Raw genomic sequence first — 15353 nt, 5'->3', positions numbered from 1 at the left:
TTACTACCCTTAACAGAACACATGGGGGTAACCTGCACGTAGCGGCAGTTATTACCCTTAAGAGAAACATGGGGGTAACCTGCATGGAGCGGCAGTTACTACCCTTAACAGAACACATGGGGGTAACCTGCACAGAGCGGCAGTTATTACCCTTAAGAGAAACATGGGGGTAACCTACACGGAGCAGCAGTTGCTACCTTGGGAAGCTTGCTGGGCAGACTAGATGGACCATTTTGGTTTTTTTCTGCCATCATTACCTTGTTTCTATGTTAATAGCGACCATCAGTGATGTGTTACTAATTTCATATCATGAGGCTCTCACCAGCTTTGCACCATTTGGTAAGAAACCCTGTGTTTTGATAAAATAACTTTAGTGGGGGCTCCTGGGAGTCCCCTCCAGCACATCGCTGGTGACCATGTACGGAAGACTTGAGAAGCTTGAGTAGAGACACAGGCTGAGTGGGTGGAGGCATGGTTTAGTATCCAAGCACTGTCGGGATAGGTTATAGGAGCACAGATTCAGGACTCCCCTCAGTGACTCACTGACTGCGGTCAAGTCACTTTATCCTCCTGTGCCTCGGTCTGCTGAACTGTTATTAGGTACTAATAAGAACACAGTCATCTCTCCTTTCACGTGTGAAAGCTTGAAAGATGCTGCCAAGGGTCCACTCAAGTGGAGTCTTCATGCATGCTTTGAGAAGCTACTAGAAAAGAGTATACCATGGCTCCATTTGCAAGAAAGACACAGAGTAAAAACTAATTATTATTCCAGAAGTGTAAGAAGACAATAGGATTAGACAGACTGTTCCATCATAAGTCGGGATTCCCTCTACCTCCTTGTCCTTCCTAAGGCAGGGCCATGGACCGATTATATCTTGAAACCTTTGGATTTCGTGTCTGGAGCAGGTTGCTGATTCCACAGCAGACAGAAGATGTTGAGATTAGGAACAGGAAATAGCACTAATGCCATCGCTCAAAGGCGAGAACTTTAATGTTCTTATTTGTCTTGGAGGTAGGAGATGTAAGGTATCCGACTGCACGTAGAACAGGCGATGGAAGCATCCCCAGCAGCAGAGGGGGGAGAGGAGGCGGGCAAATCACATGCTTTTCTCTCTCTTCCTGGACTGATGGGTTTGGCACCTGTAGGGGGGGGGGAGAATGAGAGAGTGACGGAAAGGGAAATAGCTGGAGGGGGAGGGGGATGTTGATCGGTAACAGAATGGGAGGCAGTTTGAGACTGCACTTGATAGAACAAATTTAGAGAAGGGATTAAAAACTGTTGGCATGGTCAAGGTCTGCAACAGAGGCAGGTGAATAGAGCCTATTAGGTATACTGCAGTATGCTGACTACAGTAAGTTCATATTCCATGTGTACAGCTTTCTACTATTGCAGTGTCAACCACGGTAAAACTGCAGATCCCAATGGCCAACTCCACTGCACTACCTGGAGCCTCCCACAGATTCTTGCAGACATCTTCAGCTTTTCAGTGGTCTGCATTCAATGCTGAAACTAGTGAGGGAGTTGAGCAGGGTGCCCGCCTCAGGCCTCACACCCAAGGTGGATTGACATGTTTACCCACTGGTCGTGGTGCAAGCAGCGGCTGCAGGAGAAACAAAATGAACACAGGGCCCGTGAGCAGGTTCCCCCTTGCAGGCTCTGTCCCTCGCATGGGTTTACTTGGTAACAGGAAGCACAAGCAAGAGGTGAGGGAAAAGCTGCTTTAGGACCTGGAAGCGTGCGATGACTCACAGGCTTGCACCGATTTTGTTTTTCGTTGCTGGCACTGTAGTCTGAAGATCTGTGGCAGGTTTTGGGGTACTCAGTCAGGCATGAGGGATGGAGGGGACCCGGGCAGAGGAGTAGAGAGAGATGTTGCTCTGGGTGGTGAAGCAGAGTGAGGGGACTGTTCTTGAGCAAGGGTGGGGGGGACCCAGGGAAGGGGTTTGGAGGAAAAGAGAGAAGGGGATGCTGGGCAGGGGATGGGGGGTGCTTAGCAAGGGATGAAGAGAGAGAGAGAGAGAAAGGGGATGCTAGCATTTGAGGGCCATTTTAAATTCTAAGTATCTTTGCATTCTGGCTGTATTGTAATTTTTAGAATATTTTCATGGACTGTGGGGCTTACAAGCTAGGGATGTGAATCGTTTTCCATATCGTCTTAACGATAGAAATCGTGTGGCAGGGCAAGAAAATCGTCTTAGGCACGATTTTTTAGTTAAAAAATCGTTAAAAATCGTTTTTTTTTCCGATTAGTGCGCACTAACTGGGAGTTAGTGCGCACTAACTGAAAATGATACAATTTGACACTTTTCAGGTCAGTTAAGGTCAGTTTAGGAATGAATATGTATTCCTATTGGCTGCCCTCTTATTTATTCATGTTACCAAGTTTCCTACTGACAGTATATGGGGGATGGGAAATGGAAACAGTTGGTAGCTTGACAAAACAAGTAATGTGATCAGTCAATGTGACTAGAACTTGTGCCCTAACCCTGATACCAGGGGTATTGTGATCTTCCTGCACACAGTGCCCTATCCCTATTAATACCAGGAGTGTTGTGATCTTCCTGCACACAGTGCCCTATCCCTAATACCAGGGGTGTTGTGATCTTCCTGCACACAGTGCCCTATTCCTGATACTGGGGGTGTTGTGATCTTCCTGCACACAGTGCCCTATTCCTGATACCGGGGGTGTTGTGATCTTCTTGCACACATCCCGGTATCAGGGATAGGGCACTGCATGCAGGAAGATCACAACACTCCTGGTATTAATAGGGATAGGGCACTGCATGCAGGAAGATCACAACACTCCTGGTATTAATAGGGATAGGGCACTGCATGCAGGAAGATCACAACACCCCTGGTATCAGGGATAGGGCACTGTGTGCAGGAAGATCACAATACCCCGGAGGAGTGAGGGTCAGGCAGCTCCCCCCTGTCTGTGAAGCCAGCCTCTCACTAGTAATGCAGGGAGGGAGCTGTCTCAGACTTCACCATCCACCCCCCCCCCCCTCACCCACACACCATTCACTAGCTGGGACATGGGGGAAGTCAGGAGTGAGGGTCAGGCAGCTCCCCCCTGTCTGTGAAGCCAGCCTCTCACTAGTAATGCAGGGAGGGAGCTGTCTCAGACTTCACCATCCACCCCCCCCCCCTCACCCACACACCATTCACTAGCTGGGACATGGGGGAAGTCAGGAGTGAGGGTCAGGCAGCTCCCCCCTGTCTGTGAAGCCAGCCTCTCACTAGTAATGCAGGGAGGGAGCTGTCTCAGACTTCACCATCCTCCCCCCCCCCCCCCCCCTCACCCACACACCATTCACTAGCTGGGACATGGGGGAAGTCAGGAGTGAGGGTCAGGCAGCTCCCCCCTGTCTGTGAAGCCAGCCTCTCACTAGTAATGCAGGGAGGGAGCTGTCTCAGACTTCACCATCCTCCCCCCCCCCCTCACCCACACACCATTCACTAGCTGGGACATGGGGGAAGTCAGGAGTGAGGGTCAGGCAGCTCCCCCCTGTCTGTGAAGCCAGCCTCTCACTAGTAATGCAGGGAGGGAGCTGTCTCAGACTTCACCATCCACCCCCCCCCCTCACCCACACACCATTCACTAGCTGGGACATGGGGGAAGTCAGGAGTGAGGGTCAGGCAGCTCCCCCCTGTCTGTGAAGCCAGCCTCTCACTAGTAATGCAGGGAGGGAGCTGTCTCAGACTTCACCATCCACCCCCCCCCCCTCACCCACACACCATTCACTAGCTGGGACATGGGGGAAGTCAGGAGTGAGGGTCAGGCAGCTCCCCCCTGTCTGTGAAGCCAGCCTCTCACTAGTAATGCAGGGAGGGAGCTGTCTCAGACTTCACCATCCTCCCCCCCCCCTCACCCACACACCATTCACTAGCTGGGACATGGGGGAAGTCAGGAGTGAGGGTCAGGCAGCTCCCCCCTCTCTGTGAAGCCAGCCTCTCACTAGTAATGCAGGGAGGGAGCTGTCTCAGACTTCACCATCCTCCCCCCCCCCCCCCTCACCCACACACCATTCACTAGCTGGGACATGGGGGAAGTCAGGAGTGAGGGTCAGGCAGCTCCCCCCTGTCTGTGAAGCCAGCCTCTCACTAGTAATGCAGGGAGGGAGCTGTCTCAGACTTCACCATCCTCCCCCCCCCCCTCACCCACACACCATTCACTAGCTGGGACATGGGGGAAGTCAGGAGTGAGGGTCAGGCAGCTCCCCCCTGTCTGTGAAGCCAGCCTCTCACTAGTAATGCAGGGAGGGAGCTGTCTCAGACTTCACCATCCTCCCCCCCCCCTCACCCACACACCATTCACTAGCTGGGACATGGGGGAAGTCAGGAGTGAGGGTCAGGCAGCTCCCCCCTGTCTGTGAAGCCAGCCTCTCACTAGTAATGCAGGGAGGGAGCTGTCTCAGACTTCACCATCCTCCCCCCCCCCCTCACCCACACACCATTCACTAGCTGGGACATGGGGGAAGTCAGGAGTGAGGGTCAGGCAGCTCCCCCCTCTCTGTGAAGCCAGCCTCTCACTAGTAATGCAGGGAGGGAGCTGTCTCAGACTTCACCATCCTCCCCCCCCCCCCCTCACCCACACACCATTCACTAGCTGGGACATGGGGGAAGTCAGGAGTGAGGGTCAGGCAGCTCCCCCCTGTCTGTGAAGCCAGCCTCTCACTAGTAATGCAGGGAGGGAGCTGTCTCAGACTTCACCATCCTCCCCCCCCCCCCCTCACCCACACACCATTCACTAGCTGGGACATGGGGGAAGTCAGGAGTGAGGGTCAGGCAGCTCCCCCCTGTCTGTGAAGCCAGCCTCTCACTAGTAATGCAGGGAGGGAGCTGTCTCAGACTTCACCATCCTCCCCCCCCCCCCCTCACCCACACACCATTCACTAGCTGGGACATGGGGGAAGTCAGGAGTGAGGGTCAGGCAGCTCCCCCCTGTCTGTGAAGCCAGCCTCTCACTAGTAATGCAGGGAGGGAGCTGTCTCAGACTTCACCATCCACCCCCCCCCCTCACCCACACACCATTCACTAGCTGGGACATGGGGGAAGTCAGGAGTGAGGGTCAGGCAGCTCCCCCCTGTCTGTGAAGCCAGCCTCTCACTAGTAATGCAGGGAGGGAGCTGTCTCAGACTTCACCATCCTCCCCCCCCCCCCCTCACCCACACACCATTCACTAGCTGGGACATGGGGGAAGTCAGGAGTGAGGGTCAGGCAGCTCCCCCCTGTCTGTGAAGCCAGCCTCTCACTAGTAATGCAGGGAGGGAGCTGTCTCAGACTTCACCATCCTCCCCCCCCCCCCCTCACCCACACACCATTCACTAGCTGGGACATGGGGGAAGTCAGGAGTGAGGGTCAGGCAGCTCCCCCCCTGTCTGTGAAGCCAGCCTCTCACTAGTAATGCAGGGAGGGAGCTGTCTTAGACTTCACCATCCTCCCCCCCCCCCTCACCCACACACCATTCACTAGCTGGGACATGGGGGAAGTCAGGAGTGAGGGTCAGGCAGCTCCCCCCTGTCTGTGAAGCCAGCCTCTCACTAGTAATGCAGGGAGGGAGCTGTCTCAGACTGGTATCAGGGTTAGGGCACTGTGTGCAGGAAGATCACAACACTCCTGGTATTAATAGGGATAGGGCACTGTAAGAGATGACTGTAGTAGATTGAATAAAGATCTGATGTTTCTGCTCTCCTCACACCAAACAAAAACAACACACAAGCAGAGAAGCCCTTCTTACAAAGCTGAGCTAGTGAGTTAAGTAGGAGGAAAAGTAAACATACTGGTGCCAGTGTGGCTACTTAAAAAATACACTTACCAACAATCAATTACATATATTTGAACTGTGTACAGTTCCAGCCAGGACCACCTTTCTAAAATGCACAGTGATTGGCAAATTCAACATGCACTAGCATTTCAGGTGCCTGCTAACAAAAATAATAAACAAACAAGTTCTAGTCAGGTGAGTGCTGATCATTACATTACTTTTTTTGTCAAGCTTCCAACTGTTTCCATTTCACATCCCCCCAACCATATTGGTAACATCAATAGATAAGAGCACAGCCAGCCAATAGGAATACATACATACATATTCATTCCTAAGTGACCTTTACTGACCTGGGAAGTGTGAACACTTTGTTTCATTTTCTGTTGGTGTTCGTTAGTTTCCAGTTCCATTTCCCATCCCCCCAACCATCACCTCAGTGGTAACCTTGGTAACATCAATAGATAAGAGGGCAGCCAGCCAATAGGAACACATATTCATTCCTAACTGACCTTCAGTGACCTGGAAAGTGTTTATTTGTATCATTTTCAGTTAGTGCGCACTAAATCGAGTTAGTGCGCACTAACGGGGAGTTAGTGCGCACTAACTCGAGTTAGTGCGCACTAACACGATTTAACGATTTTAACGATAAATCGTTAGAATTTCTATTGTATCGTGTTCTATAACGATTTAAGACGATATAAACATTATCGGACGATAATTTTAATCGTTGAAAAACGATTCACATCCCTATTACAAGCTATCGGGCAAGTTAAATATGAAGTTCTGTTTTGATATTTCCTTTAGATGACACTGTTTTCATGCCTAATGAGTCTGAAAGATGGGAATATGTCCTAAATGATACCGGATACATTTATGTTGGATCTTCAAACTCCATCTCTGGAAGACCGTGGAACTTTGGGCAGGTATAAAACTGTGTGCAAGAAGAAATCATATTACTCCCGTTTTACAAAAAAAACAAATTAAGTCTCTCTGTGTCAACTATATGCCTATTTCAGATATATAACCAATGGCAAAACTCAGTTAACTTTGGCCCTGGAAGAGCAGGACAGTTTGGATCCTTACCAGGCAGGTTTTTGTCTTGGTCACAGTACAAAGGTAGTGCTAATCTATTTTCAGGATGAACTCTTACAGAATGTGGATTGAGTGGGGTGAGATGGATGCTCCCTGTTTTGCTTTACATGACAGCTGCATCTGACCTAGTTGACAATACTGCCCTTTTAAACAGATGTATGCTTGGAATTGGAGGTCAGGTCTTGAACTGGCTCACATCCTTCCTTTCAGGCCGTTTGGCTTCAGTATGTGTTCAGGGTTCATTGTCTTCCCTGGTGAGTGTTCACAAGGGATTTTCTGTGTCTCCAGTTCTTTTTCATATGTTCATGCACTCATTAAGTGAACTGATATGCTCATTAGGGCTGCTTGACTATATTTATGCAGATGATATTCAAATTGTGTCCACTGGGTCAAAATGACATTCTATCAGTGACGCACCTTAATGATGGCTTACAGATCATTTCAAATCAACTTTGATACGGTAAGTTGGTTTTCAGTGGTCAAAAGACTGAGTTACTGATGGTTGGTAAAGGCAACCAGCTGGTGAGATCACTTCCTGTAAGAATCGATTCTTGTATAATTTCGACTGCAGATGTGAAATCATTGGGAGTCACTCGAAGTTTGGCACTAGATTTGGAAACTATATATTACAGCTAGTGTGCACAGCTTTTCTCAAATTACAGTTAGTTTGCCACCTTGGTCCACGGTTTACCTTAAGTCCTTCAAACTGGTGGTTCATTCATTGGATTATTGTAATGGGCCTCTGTCTTCATTTCGGGATGATACACAGGCTGCAGATGGTCCAGAATGTGGCTGCTAGAACATTACCAGGCTGCCCAAATCCTTGCTGCTTTGCTGCCTACTTTGCATTGGCTGCTCATTAAGTCAATAATACCGTTCAGAATCCTAACTTTGATTTTTCTTGCTTTGTGATGTAACGGGTCTGTGTGTTGTGCAGGGAGTACCGCTGTCTCGTTCCCTCTCGAACTATGCTCCAGTTAGGGCCCCCTTTTCTTGTCTCCATTTACCATACTAGGGGGAATCAGGATGGCCCCCGCACTGTGGAACAAATTACTCTTAGATATCAGGCAAGCATTTAACTGCTTGAATTTTCACACAACAGTGAAGATGTGGTTATTCCCCCTAGAATAGCTGCAGGCTTGGGCATTTTGCAGGCTTGTTTATTGATTTTTGAGTTGTGAGTTACTTTTAGTTTTTTATATTTTTATCCTGTCTGTATTTTGTTGTTTTGTTTCATGTGTTTTTGTTTAGATCATAAGAACATAAGAAATGCCAAGATCCATCAATCCCAGCATCCTGTCTCCAATAGTGGCTAGTCTGGCTTGAGCAACTACCTTTCAGATCCAATAAAGTAGATCTAATTCCTGTTGCTCACTCCCATGGATAGCAATAGCTTTCTTTGATCTATCTGGCTAATAATGTGTTATGGACTTTTCCTCCAGGAACTTGTCCTAACCTCTTTTAAACCCTGCTATGCTAATCCCTTTGATCATATCCTCTGGCAACAAATTCTATGACCTTTTTAAATCTACTGGTGGTTACTTTCATGGAGCATTCCCTTGCTTTAGTATTTGAAAGGGTAAATAACTGTCCTTTATTTACCCATTCCACCTCACTCGAATGTCTATCATGTCCCCTCTCAGCTGGCTCTTTTCTAAGCTGAGGAGCCCTAGCCTGCGCAGCCTTTCATCATAGGAGAGCTGTTCCATCCACTTTATCATTTCTGTCGCGCTCCTCTGCCCCTTTTCTAGTTCTGCTATGATGGAGCAACCAGACCTGCACACAGTGCTCAAGATATGGTTGCACCTTGGCTTGATAGAGACAATATGACTTTTTTTGTTTGTTTGTTTGTTTTATTCTTCATTCCTTTTTGGATCATTCTTAATATTCTACTTGCTTTTTTTACCTCCGTCGCGCACTAAGCTTGAGGTTTCCACAAGAATTCCATGGTGGTGACTTCTAATTCAGAGATTTGTTTTGGTTGCTCAGAATTTCCACTATTAAAGAATGTTTCAGGTGTGGATTCGTTCCTGTCATCTTCCTCAGTAAAGACTGAAGTAAAGAGTTCTTTTAATATTTTTTCTATTTATTTGTCCTCCCTTAGCACCCCATTTACATATATTGTATACCATTTGATATGGATATTTCTCCTTGATTCAGTACACCGCTTTGGATCGCATTGAAATATTTTAAATAAATAAAACTAGAAATGTGTCTAGGTGAGGAGATCTGGTGATGTCACAATTGAATGTAATGAACATTATTGACTGGCTTTAATTTCCAGAATATTCTTTGTTAATGATAACATGCTGATTTACCCAGCAGCACCCCAATGTAAGTTCTTGTAGTTCACAAATTCTGCATAGGCGTCACCTTGTGATAGATAATCAAATTAGCTAATATATCACACTGGTATGATCAAAGAAGACATTATTATGAAATAGTGTGTAAGTTTACAGGACCTGATATGTCTCTAGACAACTGTATTATAAACCATTGAATGTTGTTTAGCCATTTCTTGAATTGGATCTATATTCCATGCTTTATCATTTTGCATGCATGATGCTTATACAGAGGAGCATTCCTTCAGTGCTGGAACCAAGCCATTTCAGCTAGTTCTATGTTCTGCTATTTGTTACTAACTGCACATCTGCAAGAGTCTTTCCTCCCTCACCTTTGATGCCTCTCTGCTATTCCTCCAGGCTCTTTTCTTACCTCACTTGTTGCAACAGTCGTCTTGCTGGTCTCCCTGATGCTTCACTATGTCCTTTCCAGATTCTATATACTTGTGCTGCACACTTTCTTTTCAGTTCCCACACCATCTCATGTCACTCCTTTGTTCTGCTCCCTGCTTTGGCTACTAGTGATATTTCATGCTGAATTGAAACTCCTGGTTTTCACTTAAGTGCATAAATAGTCTGCTTCTCACTACCTCCCTGCTCTTACTCTTTATAATGTCCCCTCTTGTTCACTCCACCCTACATGTTATGAACTTTTCCGCATCCCCCATACTTAACATGCTATCTTTTGATTCAGTGCCTCTGGAACACGTTGCTATCTGATGTTCAGGATTCTATCTCACTCTCTGTTTTTTGTAGAAGAGTTCAAAGCTCACGAAAAAGCAGACTGGCTGAACACAGCCATTTGCGTACACGTCCCTAACAGAAACCTAAGATCAGCCAACAAAGCACTCCTAACTATTCCATCAATCAAAACAGCAAGACTAACACAAGTAAGAGAGAGGTACTATCCTTGTCAGGACCCATACTATGGAACTCCATGCCCATGGAGTTAAGATTACAAAGAGACAGCAAAACCTTTAGAAAAAGTTTAAAAACCTGGCTCTTTAAACAAGCTTATCAAAAAGAGAAGGGAGAATAGAACCCAGGGAAGTGCAAGGTACGAACAATTGAACACTGACACACTGCAGTAATCATTAAGTGTGTAGTTTTTATTTATCGTTCATCACTAAAGGATAAGTTACAATTATAAAGCTAGTTTTGTACTCAAAACTGATACAGAGAGATTTGGACATGATTTATCACATTTACCAATTAATATTGATTACAAACTGTTACCGAACCTTTATGGCACCTGTGTAAACTGATATATTTTAGCATCATTACTTTTATGTGCCTTACTGTAAACCGTTGTGACGGTATCCATCTTAACGATGGTATAGAAAAGATGTAAAATAAGATAATTAAATTTCAGATGGTTTATCTCAAAGCTCATATTCTCACTTTACAACTGTAATATTCCCTTTTCAAATAATTTGTGTTCCATTCTTATCTGCTTGTTCATTCTTTGCTTTGTGCTTGTTGTAAGAGGAAAGGGGGAATTAGTTATATGAGGAATAATAATAATAATGACCTTAGAAACTAGAAAGTTCCAAATAGGTAAAGGGGTGAATTTTCACAGGAGTTATTTGCATAAAAGTAGCATGTAAGAGTGCACATGCTGTTTTATAAGCATAAAAAATATGTGCATATTTTTGCTTTCGCGTGTATATTTACATGTACAAAAGAGGTATTCTAGGGGCAGGCTAAGAGTTATGTGAGCAAATTGGTATTTTATAAGAACATGAATACATTTGGCAACTTAGTAGCATAATTTTACGCCTGTTAATTATCTGGTGCATTAGATATCAGACTTAACTGTTGTCTGTTGGCTGGGTGGGAGGCCTGGGTGAACTGGGGGAAGTTCTGGTTGAAGAACCAGGAGGGTTTTGATGAACTGGAGAAGGACTGGGTAAACTAGTGGAGATTTCGGCAAACTAGTGATTTCTTTTACGCATGCATTTTTGAAAATATACTGGCTTCCACATACAAATCAAGGTTTTACATGAGCAAGTTTTAATTTTTTTTTCATGTAAATGTACATGCTTATGGTTATAAAATAGGTAAGAAAAGAGCGTGCTTTCTATGCATTGCGGTTATTCGAGCATAACCCACCCATATGAGTGTATGTTGGAGGCAGACATAATCAGCGTGTACTTCATTTGCACAGGTTATAAAATACTGTAGTCCATCTCCACACAGCCATATGTATGTGCATATAGGGCCATGCAGAGTTCTTTGAAAGTTATCCTCCCTAGTTTTATTATAAGACTACAAAATACAAGCCAATCAGATTATAATGTATCTTATATTGAATCTCTTTAAAGCAATTTAGTTAGGTGCATTTGCAATGGATCTCCAACAATTATATGTAAACAGAAAGAGAGAGGTGTCAATCATCCCTGCATGGAATCTAGATCTTACCTTCAGTCTGGTAGGCCACACTGAATATCTGAAGATAATGTTGCTGATGAAGGTGAGATGCAAGGAATGATCTTCGCCAGGAAATTCTTGCAGGATAGCTTTGTAATTAATGTCTCTACTTTTTTGGTCCAGGTCGTTATTCTTTTGTTTGCAGACTGTGTAGGCATGTCGGTCATAGGTGATGTATAAATTAGACTTCTTTCTGAAAATTTTTCACTAAGGCTTATTGTAGTGAGTGCTGGGCTTTGTCATCACAAATGGTCCCCGTCTCCAGTTGTTGCTGGAGTTCAGAGAATAACAGGCAAATGTCCTTGTGAGCCTCAGCATCTTGCAAACCCGTATGCCAGAGAAAATGTCTGTCTTTGCTTTTTCTACTGGACTCAGCACATTCAGCAGTTTTCCTGCATTGTTAAGCTTCCATCTTTATTTGTTCAGTAGTTAGCATGAGTTTGTTACATGAGTCAGTCTTCAGCCAATAGTGATGCATTAAGAGCATTACGCAATGCAACAGATCATACTGACCATCACATGGTCTGGAAAGAGCATCATTTAAAATCTGAAAAGAAACGGTAAATATTTATTAAAAATGTAGAAAACAAATCTTATAGGCTTTATAATTTGCTTATGAAAGTCACTGAGCTAATGTTTAACTGAATTTTTGGACTTTTGTTCACCATTTGTGATCAGAATACAAGAATTCAACTTTATTTCATTCTCGTCTTCCTTTGGACTACAGGGATTATCAGGTCGCTTTTGACAACCGTAAAAAATGTCTGGTAACTCTTTTACTAGCTTCTGTATCCAGTCTGGTGACCTATGCTCCTTTCCCTTGTTACTTGATTTTGCTCTGCTTTCAAGGCTAGGTCTCAGAGACAGGCCAACACCGATCTGCCATTGTCCCAGAATTAGCCTTATTTTCTCTCTCCATGGGCTGTAGCCAAAACACCAATCAGAAGTGGAGGGCAAAGAGTCAATGAGGTCAAAAGGGGTTAGCAACAAGGAGAAAAGTGAACAAGAATAGGCAGCAAAGTGAAAAAAAGAGAGGCAAGACAACAAAGAGAAGGGACATTATGGAAGCAGATAAATAGTGGATTGGGCCACTTTAATAACAGGGGGAAGGTGAGGCGAGGGAGAAGGCGGCTATGGGGAAGTGTTGAAGGACAATGAAGCAAGACACCGAGCATGAAGGAAACTTAAATAGACACATACTGAGAGGAAAGGAAAATAATAAATGAAAATAGAGGTAAGTAAGAAGAAATGGGGATGAGCAAGCAGGAAAACAGCAAGCAGGAATCTGAGAAACTTGTTCAAAGTCACAGTGATAAAAAAAAAAAATAGTGAAGGAACCAAGACTTAGAAAATTAAAGGAAGGGGAGAAAGTGGCAAAGAGAGAGAGAATCAGGAAAGGTGGCAATATAGTATAAATAAATGGTAGTAAGTTTTGTGGATAATTGGGGCTTTTACAGGAAACTAGCAGGGAGAAAATTGGCAAGACAAAGAAACAAGAGGGGGATGTTACTGAGAATTAGAGCAAAATTGCAACAGAAAAAGCATGAAACTGGGAAAGGGAAAAATGTGTACCTTTATATTCTGTATCAAGGTATCAATACAAAACACATCAATGAATCCAGTGGCCATCAGACTTTCTTAGGAGGTGGTCATGTGACCATCAAGAAAGAAATGGGCTTGATGCTGGCCTACTTGTGTCTGAGCAACTCACAAAGGATGGTCTCTAACTCATTTATAAGGACATTTTATAAATTATTTAAAATATTTGTTGCCTGCCTATCCATATCTGAGCCAGTCCCCATTGGAAGTTTTTTGAATATTGTGCAGGGTTGGGTAATCCTCTGGTCTGTGCTATCAGTGCAGGCACATCAGAGATTTCTCATTTTAGACTTACCAACTGGGGAGAAGTCTGATTTAAAAAGAAAAATTGTAACCTTCTGTTTCCTTTCTGCTTCCACCAAAACAGTTTGAGGAAAATATCTTGGATACATGCATTTATCTGATGGACAAGAAGAGACTCAAATCAAGTGCCAGAAAGGATCCTGTGATTATGTCCAGGGCAATGTCTGCTATGGTACGTCAGTAGGAAATGGCTGACCTCGCTCTCTGTCTTTTCCAGAAAAAAATAAATGTTCTGTTCCCCTCTTTCCTCTTTCCTCCTTTTTTCTTTTTTTGTATTACTTTATATTAACAGAGAAAACAATTTCTGAAAGCTTCTGACCTGGACAAAGGGGATGGATTCCCAGAAGTTTAATACTTATGAGCAGTAGGCCCAGTTGTCAAGGTTTCAGCCTTTGGGCATCTCTTAAAAAAAAAAAAAATTATAATTCAGTTCCTGTAACAAATACAAATATGAAAAGTAAAAGCAAACCTTTCATTCACTCACTTTCATGCTTGGAGTGATAAAGAAAGATTGGACATGTTGGCTCTGAGTCCTCTAAGTGATTCTAAAACACAAACATAGAGGAAGAATTGTACATTGCCACAGATCTCAATGCTCCTCCTTATATACATGTCTGAACTTGACCAATTCTGTTTAGGCTTTTAGACTGTCCAATGTATTTATTTGTTTAAAAAGAATTTATGGTCCACTGATTTGAAAAACTCATTCTCAGGAGATTACAAGAAAGGAAAATTATACAAATTAATCATTCAAAGTGCATTCACAGGTACACACTCAGCCAAGTGATTATCTTCAGCCTTGTTGGGGGGAACCAGTCTATACCTCACTGTAATTATGTGCATGTGTACTTGGACATAAAGTTAACAGATACATGAATCAGCCCACATTTGAAACTTATGGGCAATGGGCAAAGCTTCATCTTCACCTATTGTACTGAAAGCTTTTAGAAATGCATCATCGCAAAAGAAATTTTTGTCTTCTAAATAATGCAGAGTTGAATATACCTAAAGGTTTTATTGCCAGAGCTGATGGGAGAATGCCAAAGTCAGCACAACTCATAGCCAGCAGATTACACTTTATGCTGGGCATTATTTAAGCCCTTGGATACAGTTGAGTAGGATGTGAATTGTTGATATCAGCCTACCTCAGGTCTTCCACCACCAGAGAAGAATAGAAAACTCCCTGCAGCCGACAGCCAACTGCACTTTACTAGGTCTATGAAATTGTTATAAATAAAAACTCCTCCACTCAGGCAGGCCCATCCCCCACCAAGTGAGCTGTGTACCTTTATCAGCAAATGGAGACTGAGTAAAAGCTGATGTCATGGACATATAGCCCTGCTCTGACATCAGTCCACGGGTATTCTCCATCTGCAGCAGATGGTGGGCAAGCATTTCCCTACTGGAGATTGCTTGTAGGGAAAAAAAAAAAGGAAACTGAGAAGAAAGGAGAAGTTTGATAGCAGCGCTTGAACTCTTGAGGTGATACTGGTGAGTTCCTCCCTCAGTTGAGTGCCTTCAGTCCCAGCAGCCTTTCAGGCAGGGACTTAACGAAAAAAAAAGGCAAAGTAGTTGAAGGATGAGGGAGGCCCGGCAGTGAAGGCTTTCACCCTCTTCCTCGATAGCTGGAGACACAGTCATGCTCTCAGCCAGGGAGGGCTGAGCTCAGGTAAAAAAAATAAATAAATAAAAAATTTAAAAGTAGATATTTAAAAGAAAAAGTAAGAGAGTAGAAAGGTTTTGTTTCCCTAGTCCTTCCTTACCAGTGATTCTGCCCGGGATGGGAATGGTTGGCGTCTTTCCCTTCTCCCTCTCACGT

The 15353-nt window shown here is 44.5% G+C and overlaps 1 protein-coding gene across 1 annotated transcript in view; it reads left to right on the top strand.

Annotated features, from left to right (window-relative positions):
* TGM4 (transglutaminase 4) overlaps positions 1–15353 on the top strand; it is a 77321-nt gene that overhangs the window by 14698 nt on the left and 47270 nt on the right. Inside the window, exons 5-6 of the mRNA XM_029589691.1 lie at positions 6573–6691; positions 13599–13706. Coding sequence (XP_029445551.1) covers positions 6573–6691; positions 13599–13706 — 227 coding nt within the window. The remainder of the gene's footprint in view (positions 1–6572; positions 6692–13598; positions 13707–15353) is intronic.

The sequence above is a fragment of the Rhinatrema bivittatum genome, chromosome 2, assembly GCF_901001135.1.
Source record: "Rhinatrema bivittatum chromosome 2, aRhiBiv1.1, whole genome shotgun sequence".
Lineage (NCBI taxonomy): Eukaryota > Metazoa > Chordata > Amphibia > Gymnophiona > Rhinatrematidae > Rhinatrema > Rhinatrema bivittatum.
Note: the sequence above shows the minus strand (reverse complement) of the source record. Positions and strands in the feature narration are given on the sequence as shown.